Genomic DNA, 19,101 nt, shown 5'->3' on the forward strand with positions numbered 1-19,101 from the left:
TGGGGGGGGCGGGTTTCCTTGTTGACTCTTTTCGTTGGGGAAGAGGTTTAAGACATAGATGATGACTGCAGTTCTTGAGTGTGGTTGTGGAAATGGATTGACATAAATGCAATGTGACCTTGTGCAGGTCATGGTGCTGTGAACGGCCTCAGTCTCCTAATGGGATTTGACAGATTGAGTTTTCCTAGCAAAGATTCCTCGAACTTGGGAGCCCACGCCCAGGCTGGATAGTTACTAACCAGGACAGTCCGTTTTCCCGCCTTTCCCGTGCCCAGCGGCAGTCTTCCCTTACCCCTCCCAACCTCTACCCTGCACGCAGGCGCAGATCACGGCTTCTCATTTCCTTCCACCCGCGCCCCCTCAAAGCTTCCCCTAGCAACAAGCTCGGGCTCCGCGCAAAGGCGGGGCGAACGCATGCGCCGCATCCCTTTCCACCAGTTGTCGGACAGTTCGCTGGGCTCCTCCCTCTCTAAGACTAACCCTTCTCCCCGCCTCCTCCCACTCAGGGTCCGCGTGGCGGGGCGCGCGCGCACTCGGGCTGGGCTGCTGCCCAGATCTCTGGCAGCGGCAGTAAGGGGAGAGGGGCGGGGCTGTTTCCTTTGGGGCCCCGCCCCGCTTGGCCCGGCGTCCTTACCGCGCTTGCGCGCTCCCGCCCGGTCTCCATCTTGGAATTGGGAGGAAGAGGGAGAGGGAGACCGGGACGAGACCAGGGCTGTGGTGCGGAGAGAGGCTGAGACTGAGGAGAGGAGAGGGAGAGAGGGCACGGGGACCGCCCTTCGCTACAATCTTTCAGCTATCCTCGGGAGAGAGAAGGGGAAAGGGAGGGGGCTGGGGCGGGAGTGGGGGCTGTCACCCTCGGACCCCGGCGTGAGAGGGGCCGTGCGGTCGGACGTCCTCGGGTAGGCCCCCTATCGGTGGCCGAAGACCTGGGGCTCAGTCCTCTGGTCCCGAATTTCCGGGCTTGACCCCACGCTTCTCAGATAATCCGGGTATCAGCCCCTGAGATTCCAGATATCCGGGACTCGGGTCCCAACCTCTCTAAACCTGGGGCTCTGTTTCATAGGATTTCAAAAATCTGGGGTTCAGGACCCTGCGCGCACCAGTGTCCGGGGTTCATTCCCCACGAATTCAAATATCGGATTCAGCCTCCCCCCGTTCACATATCTGGGGTTCAGACCCCACAATCAGAAATCCGGGATTCAGCAACTGTCGCCCTCGAGGAGGAGGAGGACTGGACCGCGAGGTCAGATCAGGTTGTCACCCCCTCCCCTCCAGGGGAGGCTTCCCGGGCCCGCCCCTCAGGAAGGGCGAAAGCCGAGGAAGAGGTGGCGAGGGGAAAGGTCTCCTTGCCCCTCTCCCTGCTTGGCAGAGCCGCTGGAGGACCCCAGGAGGAAGCGGAAGCGCTGGGGCACCACAGTGACCCCTACCAGGTGAGACGGGGTGCAGGGGCACGGGTCCCTGTGTCTAGCTTGAGAAGAAAGGGTGCTGCTTTCTGGGAAGCTGGGCCTGGGTAGACTCTCTCCCCAGGATGGGGAAGCCAGCTGAGCCAGTGGTCAGCCTCTGGCTAGTCTTGGGTTCTGCTGCCACCTTCTTCCCCTTCCTCTTCCCCTCCTTATATCTAGTTGATGGGGGACCTCAGATGACAGGGTCTGTCATGTCACCCGGGGTCACAACCCTACAGTCCTTGAGCTAATCAGATGGGTTTGCACCCTTCTGGTCATCTCCCTGATCACTTTGCCCCTCCCAGCTACTCCTTCATGATTATAACTCTTTCCTTTGGAGTGTTAATTCCCAGACCTCTGCTCCCCGTGGTAGATCTGCTTATCTGTTCTTTAGGCTTGGTCTGGTTGGGTTTCTTGCCTTTCAAGGAAGTGTATGTGTACATTTGTGTTTGAGGGTTCTTGGCAGTATTTCCCCTCACCTATTGTTACCTTCCACCCTCTTGCTGTGATGGTATAAGTAATCTCATTTGTCAGAAGATTTATTGTTTACCAAGTGCTTTAGGTCCATTCTCTCATGTGCTCTCTCCTCCCATTCATCTGTTGGGGGGCTGTTTTATTGCTGTCTTCCCATTTTACAGTTGAGCATATTGAGGCCCAGAGAGGTTGCCCAAGGTCACACAGTGGCAGAATAAGGATTTGAACTCAGGTCCTTGATCAAGTCTTGCCCCTGCTCCATACCTGACTCTTGTCATCTCTTTTCTTCTATTCCTAGGTTTAGCCAGGGGTCCAGAGTAGAATGGGCTGGGGTGAGACTGAAGAATGGGAGGGAGGAGAGCTTCCTTTTTAGGAGGGCTGTTCTCAGAACCTTTCCTGATGGGAGGCTCTGGCTCCTGCCTTCTGCCTCATGGATTTCTGTCTCTACTGTGACCTTCATCGTTACCCTGATCCCCGTCTTTGGCCTGAGTTCCTAAGAGGGCTGTGTCTTCTGACAAATGATAGTTAAAGCCAAGCTGCCAGGGGTAGAATGATCCCCAAAGTATTTAAGCCTTGTGGTGATGACTCTGGAGGCAGGGCAGGAAAAATCCATATGCTGAGTGTCTGCATAGTGTTCCTAAGTATGAGATCTCATTTAAAATTTCACAACAGCTCCACATTGTAATCCATTTTACTGAAGAGAAGACCAAGTGTTAAGGAACTTACTCAAAGCCCTGTTGCTGTCCACTGTGGATGAAATGCAGTGGTAGTGTAGCTTAGGATGGACAGGCTTGGGTTTCCTCGTCTATGGCATGGAGGTAACATTGTCCATTTTAGAAGGTAGTTATGATTTAGCACAGACCTTGGTAATCACTCAGATGTTTGTAATTTGAGGAAGAGGGCCCTTGTGTTTGCTGGCATTTCTTATATGTGACCTGGGGTCCTCGGTTGGCATTCTTGGCTGGGTTCTGGTAAAGAGGTCAAGAAGATTCCTTTGGCAAGTTGTGAGCACCTGCCTTTGTGTGTGGGTGTGTGGTGGGGGTGAGGGGTGCTTGGCAGGGTTGCTGGCAGGAGAATGGAGAACAGGGCCTGGGAGCTGCTTGGGGCTGGGCTGAGGGCAGTCAATCAATCTCCCAGGCTATTCTGAGCCCTCTGCACCCTGGGGGCCCACCAGAGAGTGGGACTTACTTCTTGCCCTCCAGCTTCCAGTTGGGCTGAGGAGACAAAATTAACAACACAACAGGAAACAATGCACAGCAGAATATAATTACATGTTAAATTGTTAGGTGCTTTTAAGGAGCTAGAACTCTGCCCTGGGAGTCCAGTGCCACTAAAAACTCCTTTGTACCTAAATTCCAACAAGTACTTATCCAGGCGCCTGGCCTGGAATCCCCTGGAGGGTGGGGGGTCTTGACTGATGTATTGCTGGAGTTTTCAAAATTTTTCTGACTGTGGGCTCTAGAAGCTCTCCCCAAGAGCTGAGGTAGTCAGGGGAGGCTTCCTGTAGGAGGGGTCTGAGCTTGGGGTGAGTTTTTGAGAGAGGAAATGAGTCCACAGACCTGACTGGAGAGGAGAAGCGCCTGTTGGCTGGCCTTGGAGAAGTCCTTCCTTTCTATGCCTCAGCGATCTCATCTGTGAAATGGTGATAACGATCCTTCCCTTCTTGGGAAGGGCTGTTAAAGTAGATAGGGGTAATAGTAACACCTCAAGGTAGTGATGAGGATTGAATGAGATAATGCACAGAAGGTGCTTACTATACTTGCTCAGTACATGTTCTTTGTGCTCCCAATGTCCTGTACGTGTGTGATGGGTATGCCATCGGACTGGACAAGTAAGGCAACCCAGATTGCAAGCCCACAGAGCCAGATGCCATTTCTCTCTGTCCTCCCATTCTGGATCTCCTGCCTGCCACAGCATCCCTGGCCCTTTTTGAGAGCGAGCCTCCTGGCCTCTGTGGGCCAGTACCCACTTGTAACAATGGCCGGATTTCCACTGCCTCCGGCCTGGCTGTTTCCTGCTCTCTTCCAGAGTGTGAGAGGTTGAGGGAGGAGGGGGCCTCCACGCCAAGGGGAACAGGAAGGTGCCTGGAAATATATGGGGCATGGGACTTGTGGGACAGGACACTTGGGGACATGGGGCTCTAGCTGGGAGGCAGAATCTTTATTCTTGAGGGGAGATTTAGGGGTTATGGGAAAATGAAACTTGTTGAGGGCTGAGGGTGTTGGTGAGGATGCTGAACTCCCAGTCTTCCTGCAGTTTTAGGGACTCCAGGGACCCAGCCCCCCGTATTCTGGTTGCCAGGGGAATTTTTTGGAGCTTTGATGTTGTTCCTAATCTCCCCCTGCCCTTCGTTAGTAGTGCCTCCCCCTCACTGGAACTAGGGGAGAAAGCAGAAACTTGAGGGTCTGGCTCCTTTCTCTCTCTGAGGGCCTGGTCTTTGTTCTAAGGGTCCCTTCTCTTTGCTAGGTCAAGCCCCACTCTCAGGGCCCCCAGGGGCCACCATGCCAGCTGGGGGCCGGGCCGGGAGCCTGAAGGACCCCGATGTCGCTGAGCTTTTCTTCAAGGATGACCCAGAAAAGCTCTTTTCTGACCTCCGTGAGATTGGCCATGGCAGCTTTGGAGCTGTGTACTTTGTGAGTTAAAGCTTGGGAGGGTGGGGTAGGGACTGTCTCCCTACTGTGGACCTCCAAACAGCCCTGTATGCTCCTCTCCTCCACCACACCAGCCTTTCCTGCCCTTTCCTACTGGGCCAGCAAGTCTTCTTGCTGCCCAGTGCTTTCTGGGGGTCTTCACCACCTTCTGGTCTGGTCCTCAGGCCCGGGATGTCCGGAATAGTGAGGTGGTGGCCATCAAGAAGATGTCCTACAGTGGAAAGCAGTCAAATGAGGTAGGTTGAGCTTGACAGACTGGGTAGGATGCCGAGGACACCAGTCTTAAGATACAAGCGAAGTAAACCTCTCCTCCCCTTTCTTACCTTCTCTCAGAAATGGCAGGACATCATCAAGGAGGTGCGGTTCCTACAGAAGCTTCGGCATCCCAATACCATTCAGTACCGGGGCTGTTACCTGAGGGAGCACACAGCTTGGGTGAGCTAGTCCCCGACTCTGCCCTCATCATCTTTGCCAGCACTCAGGCCTGTCCATATCCTGGTCTAGTCTCCAAGGTGGGCCCTGTTCAGGGTGTTGTCATGCAGATCTTGGGAGGGAGGAAATCTCTCCCAACCTCTTTAGTCCTCAAACAAACTCATGAGCCATATTGTGCATCCAGAAGGAGAGGCTGAAGAGTGACGTAGCCTGTTAGCAGTTGAAGTGGGACACATGGGCTGGAGGAGCAGGAGATTGAATGATGGGATTCAGCTGCTGGTGGTAGTGACATCTTGGGCTCTTTCCAAAGGAGGTCCTAACTCCAGGGACTTCCCCCACCTTTTTGTTTTCTCAGTTTTCCTTTCTCCCTGTTATTACCCTGGGGGGTGTTGCTTGAGTAGTGGCTAGGCAAGGAAGCCCTCTGTTTTGGATCTCTCCCCAAGCAAGCTAGGCCAGGGGTGGCCAGGTCTGCTGATCTCTGACCCTTGACCCTTCCATAGCTGGTGATGGAGTATTGCCTGGGTTCAGCTTCTGACCTTCTAGAAGGTAAGTGATTCTTTGGCCAACAAGTGGGAGAAGGGAGAAGAGCAGAGAAGCTGTAGGGGACGGGTAAAGGGGAAGTAGTTCCAGCCCCACCCTGGACTCCCTCGTTTGATGGTTTTCCCTTACTCCCCAGTGCACAAGAAGCCCCTTCAGGAGGTGGAGATTGCAGCTGTAACCCACGGGGCCCTTCAGGGCCTGGCTTATCTGCACTCCCACAACATGATCCATAGGTACAAGCAGCACTGGTGGTGGCTGGGAGGGAGCTCATGTTCTGTATACCACCCCTCCTTGTGCTGGGCTACAGTCTTCTTGGCCAAAGCCCCTGCCCTGCCTTCTTGAGATGCATGTCTTACCGCTGTGCTTTGCTTTCGGCAGGGATGTGAAGGCTGGAAACATCCTGCTGTCAGAGCCAGGCTTAGTGAAACTGGGGGACTTTGGCTCTGCATCCATCATGGCACCTGCCAACTCCTTCGTGGGCACCCCATACTGGTGAGCGAGAGTGGTGGTGAATGGAGAGAGCTCCCAGGATGTTGGGAGCAGGAGTTGGCAGGGTCTGGGCGGGTGATTAGCCTCTCTCTCCTGACCATTCTCCCAGGATGGCTCCAGAAGTGATCCTGGCGATGGATGAGGGACAGTACGACGGCAAGGTGGATGTCTGGTCCTTAGGCATAACCTGCATCGAGCTGGGTAAGGACATTCGTCTCTCTGGTCCTTCACCCTCTTTTCTCTCCCCTCCTTTCTCTTTTTCCTACTTTATCCCCACACTGTCCCATCCTCTGAGGCTTCCAGGTACCTGTCCATTTTGAGGACCCTTGATCCCCAGTGCAAGCAGCTGTCAAACCCTGCCGTTTCTTAGGCATTTCATAGCATTCATCTTTTCCTGTCTTCTACTCTAGTTCTAAATCTTTTTTTGAGTGCCCACTGTGTGCCATGCACTGTGCTAGTAGGTTCTGAGGGTATAACAGTGAATGTGGTTCCTGCTTTCTTGGAACTTACATTCAAGCGGTAAGTAGGCATTTTTTCTCTCTATGTGAAAAAAGCTGAATAGAAATGATACAGGAACAGTACAACCAGAAAACAAGGAACTTGACCTAGTTAGGGGCTGAGGAAGGTCTTGTAGCAGAAATGTCTAAACAGAACCACACAACAAATAATAAGTAACTGTTGGAAGGCTTGTAGAGAAAAGCATTACAGAGAATGAGGAGCAAAGAGCAGTGAGTGATAAGGCCAAAGAGTTCAGTTCAGTGAGTTCATGAGGTCTTGAAGCCATGTTGAGGTTCTCTTTTCTGCCAGCCAATGCTATTGCAACAATTGTTTTAGGGAGAAAATGTTTGTAAGCACCCTGCCACCGCCCCCGCCCCCCCCCCCCACACGTACCAGGAACAAAATAGGTGCCCAAGAAAGAGATGCTTTTAGTTACTCTTACCAACAACTTCCTGTCGTGATCTTTCCCACTGCCAGTCTCCTCTTCCTTCCATTCTCTTTTACATCAAAGATGTGCTGCTATTGTTTTCTCTCCTTTTCAGAACCTCTCTGTTGCCTTCAAGACTGAAGCCATCCCCATTCCTACTTACACCAGGCTTAAGGCTCTTGCTTCCTAAAGGCTGGCTTTCTACTTTACAAGCTCCACGCCTAAGTGTGCTATGAATATTTCCTCTTAACTACCTTTGTACCGTGTCCTTGGCCTGAGGTTGGAGATTTGGACTTGCCTTTCCCTCTATCTACACATTTACTGTTTAAGACCATGAATGGATAGGTGATAGAAGTATGTGAAGCAGGCCAGTATAAGAAAAATCTAGAGCTATCCATTTTATTGCTAATTTTTGGTACAGAAATGTGCACAGAAAACTATTTCTCTGTTCTAGAAAAAAAACATCAATCTTGATTGTAATTGGCAACTGATACTCGGTTGGTGTCAGAGAGGCAGTATGGAGGAGACTAAGGCAAACTGGAGCTTGCTGCTCCCAGGAGAACAGGCAGCTATTGTTTAGCTCCAGCCCATTGTTATGCAGGAATGTAGGCTTCATTTCACCAGATCTCATTTTTTATAAAAGAAACTGGAAATTTAGGTTATTTCGTTGCTAGTGTCAGAATTTAAAGATCATTGTTGAGGCCCAAACCAAAACAAAACGTTTGTCTGGGCGACAAGGGGCTTCTGGCTTTCTACTTCTGAACTAAGGCCTACCTCCATTATTCCTTTTTCCAAACGAGCTTCCTTGAAACCGCTGCAAATGGACCAACTTGAAGGCCTGACTTCCCAGCCATTTACTGTTTTGCTCTTAGGCCAGTTATTAGCACTTTGAACTTGATGTTATTTGTTCAGTCTCATTTAACCTTCTCTGTTAGACTGGAAATTCCTTGAAGACAAGGCCTGTCTGTTTATCTTTTCCAGTACCTAAGCAAGTTTTTTGCTCTCATTGGGCACCTGGTTAATATTAGCTGGGCTGGCAAGTGAATGTGCTTCCCTCTACCTTTGTTGGTGCTTTTGCTTGTGTTGTTTTCTCTGATCCCTTTTGTACCCATGTGCAGCGGAAAGGCTGGATATTGCATCTTAGAGAGGAAGGAATTGATTGAGGTTGCGGGCATTTCTTAGGGGTCAGGGAACGAGGAAGTCGGGGAGCAGGGGTGTGGACCAGAGTCTTCTGATTTCAATTTCAGTCTCCTCTGCCCACCTGCCAGCTCTCACCTTCTCCCCCTTGACCTTTTTCTGTAGCGGAACGGAAACCACCGCTGTTTAACATGAATGCGATGAGTGCCTTATACCACATTGCACAGAACGAGTCCCCCGTGCTCCAGTCAGGACACTGGTGAGGACTGGGGTTTCTGGGCCCAGGGGTTAGGTCATAGGGGTAAGGCTGCCTGACTCATGTTCTCCCCACCCCACCCTTACCCTCCTGTGACTTCTAGGTCTGAGTACTTCCGGAATTTTGTCGACTCCTGCCTTCAGAAAATCCCTCAAGACAGACCAACCTCAGAGGTTCTTCTGAAGGTGAGGGCTCACTGACCTAGCATTCTCCTAGAACTGAAGTTTGTTGGAATCACAGAAACCCTTCAGTGAAAGTAGTCATTTCTGATTCTTCCTCTACCAAGAACTTCATTTATTAATTCCCACACCCATCCCAGTGCCCAGTGGACTCTGTTTTGCAAGAGTTTGTCTAGGAGACTGCCTTTATTAAGTAATAATTTGTTTTCACATCTTTCATTAATCAAAGACATATGTAATTGCCAGTCAGAGCTTCTGGTCAGCGTGCGATAACCAAGGTTACCACACTGATCTAATGTAATTCAAACCAAAAGCCTGTGTAACCTTGTCGTGGATAAATGTATGATTTCTGTAGGTGTTTTTCGAGTTATCAAAAGTTGAGGGGCCCACATTCCTTCAGAGATCCATGGGGCCCTAGGACCCCTAGTTGGGAACTGTCTGGTTTGACCTACTTATTTTATAACTGTGGGATGCCTTGTGAGGCCCAGAGAAGCCTCATGACATGTCCAGGGGCACAGAGCACTTGGAAGACCTGGACTAGAATCCAGATCTCTGGCTATTGCCTGTCAGCCATGCCTGGAGGAACAAGAGTGTCTGGGGAGTAGAGATTGGATGGTAAAAATTAATGTGGGAGGAGGGCTTGGGACATGGCCAGCATCAGGCTATGGTGTGCACGGGCCCCAGGGGAGTGCCTCAGGCCAGAGGGAAGGCCAGGATCCATGGGATGTTGGGGTGCGGGGGTGCTTGGCAGCAGGTCTCAGTGTTCTCTTCCCCCAGCACCGCTTTGTGCTCCGTGAGCGGCCACCCACAGTCATCATGGACCTTATCCAGAGGACCAAGGATGCTGTTCGGGAGCTGGACAACCTGCAGTACCGCAAGATGAAGAAGATACTGTTCCAGGAGGCGCCCAATGGCCCTGGCGCGGAGGCCCCAGAGGAGGAGGAGGTGACCCAGGGAGCCCTGCCACCATCTTCACCACCATGTTGTACTTGCCTCTGAGCAGCTGCTTGGTCCCGCTCCCCGACCCCTCTTCATACCCTCTGTCTCCGTGCGCTACCTCCACGTGCACTTGCCTTGCCCTTCACCTTCCCTGCCCAACAGCCCATGTCCTGTCCGCAGGAGGCAGAGCCCTACATGCACCGGGCCGGGACGCTGACCAGTCTAGAGAGCAGCCATTCAGTGCCCAGCATGTCCATCAGCGCCTCCAGCCAGAGCAGCTCAGTCAACAGCCTGGCAGATGCCTCTGATAATGAGGAGGAGGAAGAGGAGGAAGAAGAGGAGGAGGAGGAGGAAGAAGGTCCTGAAGCCCGGGAGATGGCCATGATGCAGGAGGGGGAGCACACAGTCACCTCCCACAGCTCCATCATCCACCGGCTGCCGGTATGCAGCTGTCCCTGAGGAGGCTTGACAGCCACAGGGCCCTGCTCCAAGCCTGACTGGATCTTTAGGGAACTCTCTCTGGACCCTCTGACCTCTGAGACTTGGGCATTCCTTCCACCTTCTCTTCCTCCAGGGCTCTGATAACCTCTATGATGACCCCTATCAGCCAGAGATGACCCCAGGGCCTCTCCAGCCACCTGCGGCCCCAGCTCCCACCTCTACCACCTCTTCTGCCCGCCGACGGGCCTACTGCCGCAACAGGGACCACTTTGCCACCATCCGTACTGCTTCCCTGGTAAGTATAGCCATCCTAGGTCCCCCAGACTATTTAAGTGCGGAAATGGCTTTCTCCCTGTGGGGTGTGATTAAGTCCAGATTCAAGACTCTGTTGCTGTCACTTCCTTCTTACCTCAACTGTCTCACCTAAATTCTCCCCTCTCGCCTCCCTTCTCTCAGTAGACTGTTTGGTCATGTTGCCCAACTCTCACCCTGTCTTTGTGGCTAGACTTAAATAGCATCTCCTGGTGTGTCTTCCCAGGCTCCTGGCCAGCCAGGTGCTTCATGTCCTGTGCTTTGGTACTCCTGAAGAGCATTGTGACAAGTCTGCTGGATTCTGTGCCCTAGAGAGCAGAGATGGTATATAGGTATCTGCCTGTACCAGTAATTGGCTTGCCGGCCCCCACACCTGCCTGTATTTAATCCTTCCAGCTTTTCTAGGAGGGTGAGGATATGACTGCATTTAAGAGATGACACAGTTGTGACTCAGAAGGGCTCCCTTTGGTAGTTCTCAAATTCTGTAACCAGTACCTTGGTCCTCTCCTAAAATAAAAGCATGGCGTTTGGGGGTTTTTTTCCCTCAGTTCATAGGAAAACTGTGTTTTCCTAAGACATAGTTTTTTGTCTATAATTTTAGTAGACTTTCAGGTTACGTTTTTGTTTAGCTGTGTCGACAGTCCTCTTGGAGGCCGTTGGTTGGTCTATTATGTTCTTTTAGCCTCTCCTTATGACTGGTTGTTCTGTTAGGATAACTAAAGACTCTCTGATGCTTGGTGCTTTTTGGTACCGTGAGAGAGGTCTGGGACTTCTTAGGGATTTGGCCACCTGAACTAGTTTGGGGCCATTGACATAGCCTTTGAACAATGGGATCTGAGTTCAAACTTCAGATGAGGGCATACAGGTCCAGTGTTCTTGTCATCCAGCATCCTATGGTCTGTATTTTGCCTCCATACCTGGGCTGTAAAGGGTCTTCAGTGTTTGCTGAAGGGGTGGGAACAATCACTTTCTAGTTCTTAGATACTGTTACATAGGTAGCGAACTTAATCTCCACAGCCCCCTATGAGGAGGTGTTATTGTCTCCTGTAACAGAGCTGAGGGTTAGCAGCATTAACTTTCTTGAAGTCACATGGTTAGGAAGTGACAGAACCGGGGGTCTGGGCCCAGACTGTCTTGATTCTTTTACTCTTTTGAATCAATCTGAATTGTCCCTACTTGTAGGCAAGACCCCGTGTTTAATCCCTTTTCTTGTCTGATGCGGTCACACCAACCCATGAGGGAAATGATGTCTCTATTCTCCAGTGGAGGTGGCAGGCTTAGGTTAAGTGAGGAAGGTACCAAATGAGAATTAAACCGATGCGTCTAAAACTCATGTTCTTGCCTCCCCAGGTCAGCCGTCAGATTCAGGAGCATGAGCAGGACTCAGCCCTGCGGGAGCAGCTGAGTGGCTATAAGCGAATGCGCCGACAGCACCAGAAACAGCTGCTGGCATTGGAGTCGCGGCTGAGGGGTGAGCGTGAGGAGCACAGTGCGCGGCTGCAGCGGGAGCTCGAGGCACAGCGGGCTGGCTTTGGGGCTGAGGCCGAAAAGCTGTCCCGGCGGCACCAGGCCATCGGCGAGAAGGAGGCGCGAGCTGCTCAGGCCGAGGAGCGGAAGTTCCAGCAGCACATCCTTGGGCAGCAGAAGAAGGAGCTGGCTGCCCTGCTGGAGGCGCAGAAGCGAACCTACAAACTGCGGAAGGAGCAGCTGAAGGAGGTGGGTTTGGGCCGCAGCTGTGGGTGGGGTTGGTGGGGGGTGAGGCAAGCCCTGACCCCCTGGCCCTCCCACTGCCCTTTCCTAGGAACTCCAGGAGAACCCCAGCACCCCCAAGCGGGAGAAGGCTGAGTGGCTTTTGCGGCAGAAGGAACAGCTTCAGCAGTGCCAGGCGGAGGAGGAGGCTGGGCTGCTGCGGAGGCAACGCCAGTACTTTGAGCTGCAGTGTCGCCAGTACAAGCGCAAAATGCTGCTGGCGCGCCACAGCCTAGACCAGGACCTGCTGCGAGAGGTAGGCCTCCCCCTCCGCAGTCGCCTCCCAGGTCCCAGGCTCCTGCCCTGTTTCATCTGCCTCACTTGGGACCATCTCTCCTCTCTGCCCTCATTCATGTTGTGGGTTGGCTTCTCTTCAGCATCTCTCTTGACTTCTCGTGCCCACCAGACCCAACTTGAGTTCCCAACCTGCCAGGAGCTTGGCACCTTTTTCCCTTTTACCCACACCCCTCATCTCTCCACTGTCAGTTCCCTTGCCCAGGAGTCCTGGGGCTCTCGTTTCCTTGACACTCACAAGGCTTCCTAACCGCTTTCTGGGCCCTGCCTCCCTTTTGCCTCAGGACTTGAATAAGAAACAGACACAGAAGGACTTGGAGTGTGCGCTGCTGCTGCGGCAACATGAGGCTACGCGGGAGCTGGAGCTCCGGCAGCTGCAGGCCGTGCAGCGCACTCGGGCTGAGCTCACCCGCCTGCAGCACCAGACGGAGCTGGGCAACCAGCTGGAGTACAATAAGCGGCGTGAGCAGGAGTTGCGGCAGAAGCACGCGGCCCAGGTTCGCCAGCAGCCCAAGAGCCTCAAAGTACGTGCAGGCCAGCGTCCCCCGGGCCTCCCGCTCCCCGTTCCTGGGGCTGTGGGACCACCTAACACAGGCGCCCCTAGAGAAGAGCAGCCCTGCTCACCTGGCCAGGAGGCAGTCCTGGACCAAAGAATGCTGGGAGAGGAGGAGGAAGCAGTTCCAGAGAGAAGGATTCTGGGGAAGGAAGGGGCTGCCTTGGAGCCAAAGGAGCAGAGGATACTGGGGGAAGAGTCAGGAACTGCTAGCCCCAGTCCACAAAACCATGAGAGTTTGGTTGATGAGGAGGTTTGGGGGCTACCTGAGGAGGAGACAGAGGAGCTTAGAGTGCCATCCCCAGCACCTCAGGAGAGGAGCATTGTGGGCCAGGAGGCATCGGTGGAATGGAGGTTGTGGGGAAAGGAGGATGGCGGCCTCTTGGGTGAGGAGTTTGAGCTTGACTGGGTACAGGGTCCAGCACTGACCCCAGTCCCTGAGGAGGAAGAGGAAGAGGAGGAGGGGGCTCCATTTAGGACCCCAAGGGATCCTGGAGATGGCTGTCCCTCACCAGACATCCCCCCGGAACCCCCTCCAGCACATTTGAGGCCAGGTACTACTAGTCAGCTCCCTGGACTCCTGTCCCATGGCCTCCTGGCTGGACTCTCCTTTGCAGTGGGGTCCTCCTCGGGCCTCTTGCCCCTACTACTTCTGCTGCTGCTCCCATTGCTGGCGGCCCAGGGTGGGGGCGGCCTGCAGGCAGCCCTGCTGGCCCTTGAGGTGGGGCTGGTGGGCCTGGGGGCCTCCTACCTACTTCTTTGTACAGCTCTGCACCTGCCCCCCAGTCTGTTCCTACTCCTGGCTCAGGGCACCGCACTGGGGGCCGTCCTCAGTCTGAGCTGGCGCCGAGGCCTCCTTGGTGTCCCTCTGGGCCTTGGGGCTGCCTGGCTCCTCGCCTGGCCAGGCCTGGCTCTACCTCTGGCAGCTCTGGCGGCAGGGGGCAAATGGGTGCGACAGCAGGGCCCCCGGATGCGCAGGGGCATCTCTCGACTCTGGTTGCGGGCTCTGCTGCGCCTATCACCCATGGTCTTCCGGGCCCTGCAGGGTTGCGGGGCCGTAGGGGACCGGGGCCTATTTGCACTATACCCTAAGACCAACAAGGATGGTTTCCGCAGTCGTATTCCTGTCCCTGGACCCCGACGGGGTAATCCTCGCACTGCCCGACACCCACTAGCCCTTTTGGCCAGGTTTTGGGCCCTGTGCAAGGGCTGGAACTGGCGCCTGGCCCGGGCCAGCCAAAGTTTAGCCACCCGCCTGCCCCCCTGGGCTGTCCACACACTAGCCAGTTGGGGCCTGCTTCGGGGTGAGCGGCCCAGCCGTATCCCCCGGCTCCTTCCACGCAGCCAGCGCCGGCTGGGCCCTCCTGCCTCCCACCAGCCACCACCAGGGATGCTCGCTGGGCGGAGATCCCGAACCCGCCAGTCCCGGGCCCTGCCTCCCTGGAGGTGACCAACTCCAGCTCCTCCCCAGCCCGAACCCAGAGCATCAAGCACTTTATCTCCCACTACTCAGTGAAGTTTCTCCATTCCCTGGCCTTTCTTCCCATTCACCCCACACCCCACACCTCACCCCCCAGCCCTTCAGCCTCTAGACAGGCAGCCTCCTCCACCGTGGAGTCCGGAGACGATACTTTGTGTTCTCCTGATGCTCCTCCCCACCCTAAGTTATTGCTGTTCTCCCGCTGTGTGTGTGCTCATCCTCACCCTCATCGACTCAGGCCTGGGGCCAGGGGTGGCAATGGGTGGGAAAAGTCATGTTTTTTTTTTTTTTCTCTCTTTGATTTTGTTTTTCTGTCTCCCTTCCAACCTGTCCCCTTTCCCCCACCAAAAAAAAGAAAAAGACAAACACAAATAAAATATCTGAGCGGAACTGTACCTTTGGCCCAGGCTGCCTCTGTCTGCTTTGTCCTGCCGCCTAGCCTCCCCGGTATGCCCCCAGTCTGGACCCTTGGCCCCCAGTTCCATGACCTTTTCACCCCATCTACGTTATCTCAACCCCTTTCACTCCTCAGCCTCATCTTCTCTACCTTCATAGCTTCATTGCACCATGACCACTACCAGCTCGGCAGGGCTGGGCCCCTGTAGAGCTGCTTGGTCCCACGGTCCCCCTTTATGTGGATTCCTCCCAGAGAGTGCGCAGGTCCTGGGTCCTTTTCGTCCTCATTCACTGCCTTTTCTCCCAACCCACTCCCTGTGTGGTTCCCTTCTGTCTGGGAGCTGAGTTTCTCTCCTGGCATTAGGGCTGGGGGATGGGACTGCAAGTCCTCTCCAGTAGGGGGTGGTGAGTTTGGGGGCCCAAAAGTGTGGGAGCCGTGGAAATGGGGTTGGTTGTGGGCTTGGAGTGGGAGCTGAGTGCACAGGGGCCGGGCTGGAACGTGGAGGTCTGGTCAGGGTGGCAGCTGCTGGCCTGTTGAACTTGTCAGGCCCTTTCAGGCCACCGCCTTTGCCCCTTTCCCTTGTGTGACCCAAAATGGGGCCACCCTTTCTTATCCATCTCTTGGCTTGGTGCTTATCCTTCTTCCCTCCCTCCTACCCTGAGGTGATGAACCTGGGACTTCCTCTGTCTTTCCTCAGCTTTGTTGCTGTCTTCCACGGGTGTGTTGAGTGACTTGGTTTTCTCACTCGTATATATTCTGTATCTGTTCACAGGCATCTATCTCTAGGTCGTATTTTCTTCCTCCTCTGCATGGTCAAAACTTCTTGTGTGCACTCAGTACTTGAAAGATTCTCAGTTCCCTCTTCATGAACTTTCCTGCTGTTTCTTGTGAGTTGTCCACCCAACTCTGAACATGTTCTTGGAAGCTGTCTTGTTCTCTTTGCGTCCCTTGCCCATTGAGCATCTTGACCTCTCTCCACACAACCCCATCTCTCCACGTCTGTCTGTATACAGCTCCCCCGCCCCCTCTGTCTAACATGTTTTCTGTTTCTCTCCCTCTCCCTGTCTCTGCTGCTGTCTCCTCTCCTCCTCTCTTTCTTCTCCCCCCTGGTTGTTCCTCCTCCTCCCCCCTGCCCCCATCTCCCTTTGGTCCGTCCACTGCATAGTCTAAGGAGCTGCAGATCAAGAAGCAGTTCCAGGAGACGTGTAAGATCCAGACTCGGCAGTACAAGGCTCTGCGGGCCCACTTGCTGGAGACCACGCCCAAAGCTCAGCACAAGAGCCTCCTTAAGCGGCTCAAGGAAGAACAGACCCGCAAGCTGGCAATCCTAGCCGAGCAGTACGACCAGTCCATCTCAGAGATGCTCAGCTCACAGGCGGTGAGGCCTGGGGTCCAGGGAGGGAGCATGGTGGAGGTTGGCCTTTATATTTCCAGCTTAGCTGTGGACACTGGAAGTGGGGAGTGTAGAGAGAGAGAGGGCTTTTTGTTCTTGGGAAACTCAGATACTCTCCCACTGTTGGGATTCTCCGCAACGGTTTTATTATTTCTCTTTAAGTATTTTCTTAAGGTCTTGACAAAGCCAGCCTGCCTACTCCACTGAGAACCACCAAGGAAAGAATGGCTGTACTTTTTCCTGGGCCTGAGTTAGTTTAATGTGTGAACAGGGAGCAAATCAAAATGAGTGTGGCCTTCAGGCCAGCTGGAGGGTTTTGAAGGTTGCTGTTAGAGATCACATGACACTGGAATGGGCTGCTTAAAATAACAGTATAAAAAGTGAAAGTGTCCTTATTCATTTGCCGTTCCCTCACCTAATCCCACCTCTCAGAGGTAATTGTTAAAAATGAATTGTATTAGATTTTTTTCCTATGCATATTTGGAAATTATATTAAAAACTTAAACCAAAATGGAATCACTTTGCAAACTGTCCTCTTAACTTCTTTTTCCACCTAATATTTCTTGGACATCTTTCCATGTCAGTACATGTCTCATTTTTTAAGAGCATAGAATTTTCCATGGTATGGATGTACCATAATTTATTTAACCCATCCCTTATTGGTGGACATTTAGGTTGTTTCCAGTATTTTGCTATTACAACGCTTCAGTGAACATCTTCGAGCACATGTGCAAGTATACGTGGGGGATAAATTCCTGGAAGTGTAATTGCTGTGTCACAGGGTATGACGACCTTTCATTCTGATAGATGTTGAGACTGGCTGCTTCTTGAAACCTTAGGGCCCAGGCCTACTGGGGCAGGGGAGGATTGTGGGGGTCAGGGAGGAGGCCCTTAAAACTTGTTCTTCCTGATCTCTAGCTGCGGCTTGATGAAACCCAGGAAGCAGAGTTCCAGGCCCTTCGGCAGCAGCTACAACAAGAGCTGGAGCTGCTCAATGCTTACCAGAGCAAGATCAAGATCCGCACGGAGAGTCAGCATGAACGGGAGCTGCGGGAGCTGGAGCAGAGAGTAGCCCTGAGGCGGGCCCTGCTGGAGCAGCGGGTGAGAGGACTGGGCTTCCAGGATGGGCTGGGGAGGGCAGCCCCCATCCTGGACCCTCTAACCTCTCTTCTGGGTACCCCAGGTGGAAGAGGAGCTGCTGGCCCTGCAGACAGGGCGCTCTGAGCGAATCCGGAGTTTGCTTGAGCGGCAGGCCCGTGAGATTGAGGCTTTCGATGCTGAGAGCATGAGGCTGGGCTTCTCCAGTATGGCTCTGGGGGGCATCCCAGCTGAGGCTGCTGCCCAGGGCTATCCTGCTCCACCCCCTGCCCCCGCCTGGCCCTCCCGGCCAGTTCCCCGTTCAGGGGCGCACTGGAGCCATGGCCCTCCTCCACCGGGCATGCCTCCCCCGGCCTGGCGTCAGCCTGCTCTCTTGGCTCCCCCAGGTCCCCCAAACTGGCTGGGGCCCCCGGCACAGAGTGGCACACCCCGTGGTGGAGCCCTGCTGCTGCTAAGAAACAGCCCCCAGCCCCTGCGGCGAGCAGCTTCAGGGGGCAGTGGCAGTGACAGTGTGGGCCCGCCTGCTGCTGCAGTGCCTGGGCCTCTGAGCCGCAGCACCAGTGTCGCTTCCCACATCCTCAATGGTTCCTCCCACTTCTATTCCTGAAGTACAAGGTGGATATGAGCAGATGAATGAGGCAGGGGTGGGTGGAGCCTGATCCTGGAGGGCTGTAAGCCTGAGGTCCACCCAAGGGTGGGGGATAGGATGTTGACTCCAGCTCCTCCCCTCAGACCTCATCTCACGAGCTTCTTGGGCTGGCCAGCGGCCCAAGGCCAGCTTGGGCATAGGTGCCTCAAGGCTGGCTGGGAGCCCTTGCCTCCCCACCATGGTGCCAGGGTTTCTCTCCATCACGGCCTCGGGAAAGGAGGGAGATATGCGTGTCAAATATTTATCTAGTCCCCTGGGGGAGGGGGAAGGGTGGGTCTAGATATATTATATAAAGAGAACTATACTACCCCCTGGAATGGGGCCATGGACTGGGGACGCCAGGCCCCCAGACTTGGGATCTGGCAGAGCAGGTCTGGGGCCTGGGAGGGAAGAACGGGAGGAAAAGGCCTTCCTGAAAGGAGATTAGGATGGGGTCTTGGGGTCAGGATGCCTGGGTCTCTCCATTCCCCCGTTGCTGTCTGACGTCCTGTGCCGTCTTGTCCTTTTATCTTTTTTTTTTTTTTTAAATTGAGATCAGAGCTGGGGCAGGTGAACAAGATAAAAATCTTGGAAGGGGCTGCTCCCGGGCCTGGGGGCAGTCATGAGAGCCCCTCCCAGCTATGGGGCTGGCACAGAGCCCTACAGCAAGCTTTTAATAAACTGTTGGTTATTCTGACAGATCCCAGGACTCACCTTTTCTGTCTTAATGTGTGTGAAGGAATGTTCAGTGGCAGGTGATAGTGTTGAACTCATTGGGCTGTGTAACTAAAAATTTCAGTGACTTCATTGACTTTGGACATGACTGAATCTAGATCTTCAAAGGAAGCCTTAAGTCCTGGACCTCTGCTTCCCTTTGCTTTGGCTTCAGATTTTCAGAAGGTTCACCTCACCCACGAGCTGCTGGCAGCTCCAGGCTTACAGCTTACTAACAACCTCAACAGTAAGAATTCCAGCAGTCCTGAAGTGACTCCATTGGTTTGATCTGTAGCCAGAGGCCTCGGGTGCTCCAATTGGTCAGGTTTAGATCTTGTACCCACCCCTTTAAAGACTGAAAGAGTCAGCCCATGAACTAAGTGGCTGTTTCCAGGAGGGGGAAGAAAGACATAAACAACAGCTGTTCCCCAGTCTTTTCATGCTCGTTTCACATTCTTAAGGCCAGTTATTCAGATCCTCCTCCCAGCTAGGTGTTAGGTTATCAGACAGCTAAAAAGCAGGGTGGTTAGAGGGGCCCACCGATCAGACTGGAGGAAGGAGCCACACTCTTCTCAAGA

The 19,101-nt window shown here is 53.7% G+C and overlaps 1 protein-coding gene across 6 annotated transcripts; it reads left to right on the forward strand.

Moving 5' to 3' along the window:
- Positions 1 to 616: 616 nt before the first annotated feature.
- TAOK2 (TAO kinase 2) lies at positions 617 to 18,550 on the forward strand. Of its 6 annotated transcripts, none has more exons than XM_055409810.2 (19): positions 644 to 1,430; positions 4,383 to 4,549; positions 4,732 to 4,803; positions 4,901 to 5,002; positions 5,500 to 5,545; positions 5,676 to 5,772; positions 5,918 to 6,031; positions 6,138 to 6,229; positions 8,256 to 8,349; positions 8,450 to 8,531; positions 9,303 to 9,470; positions 9,645 to 9,905; positions 10,039 to 10,200; positions 11,568 to 11,933; positions 12,019 to 12,222; positions 12,545 to 12,784; positions 15,856 to 16,068; positions 16,758 to 16,865; positions 17,002 to 17,140. In XM_055409810.2, the coding sequence occupies exons 2-18, from the start codon at positions 4,418 to 4,420 to the stop codon at positions 16,848 to 16,850; spliced, it is 2,538 nt and encodes an 845-aa protein (XP_055265785.1). In that variant the 5' UTR covers positions 644 to 1,430; positions 4,383 to 4,417; the 3' UTR covers positions 16,851 to 16,865; positions 17,002 to 17,140. The 6 variants fall into 6 exon arrangements, 5 of the variants coding, with proteins under 5 accessions (XP_055265781.1, XP_055265785.1, XP_055265784.1 ...); XM_055409807.2 differs by lacking the exon at positions 16,758 to 16,865 and adding an exon at positions 17,267 to 18,550 and having other exon boundaries at positions 648 to 1,430; positions 17,002 to 17,184; XR_008683719.2 differs by having other exon boundaries at positions 639 to 1,430; positions 15,856 to 16,865; positions 17,002 to 17,027.
- Positions 18,551 to 19,101: the final 551 nt, after the last annotated feature.

The sequence above is a fragment of the Moschus berezovskii genome, chromosome 27 (assembly GCF_049115385.1).
Source record: "Moschus berezovskii isolate FMDL1 chromosome 27, NW_MosBer_1.0, whole genome shotgun sequence".
NCBI lineage: Eukaryota > Metazoa > Chordata > Mammalia > Artiodactyla > Moschidae > Moschus > Moschus berezovskii.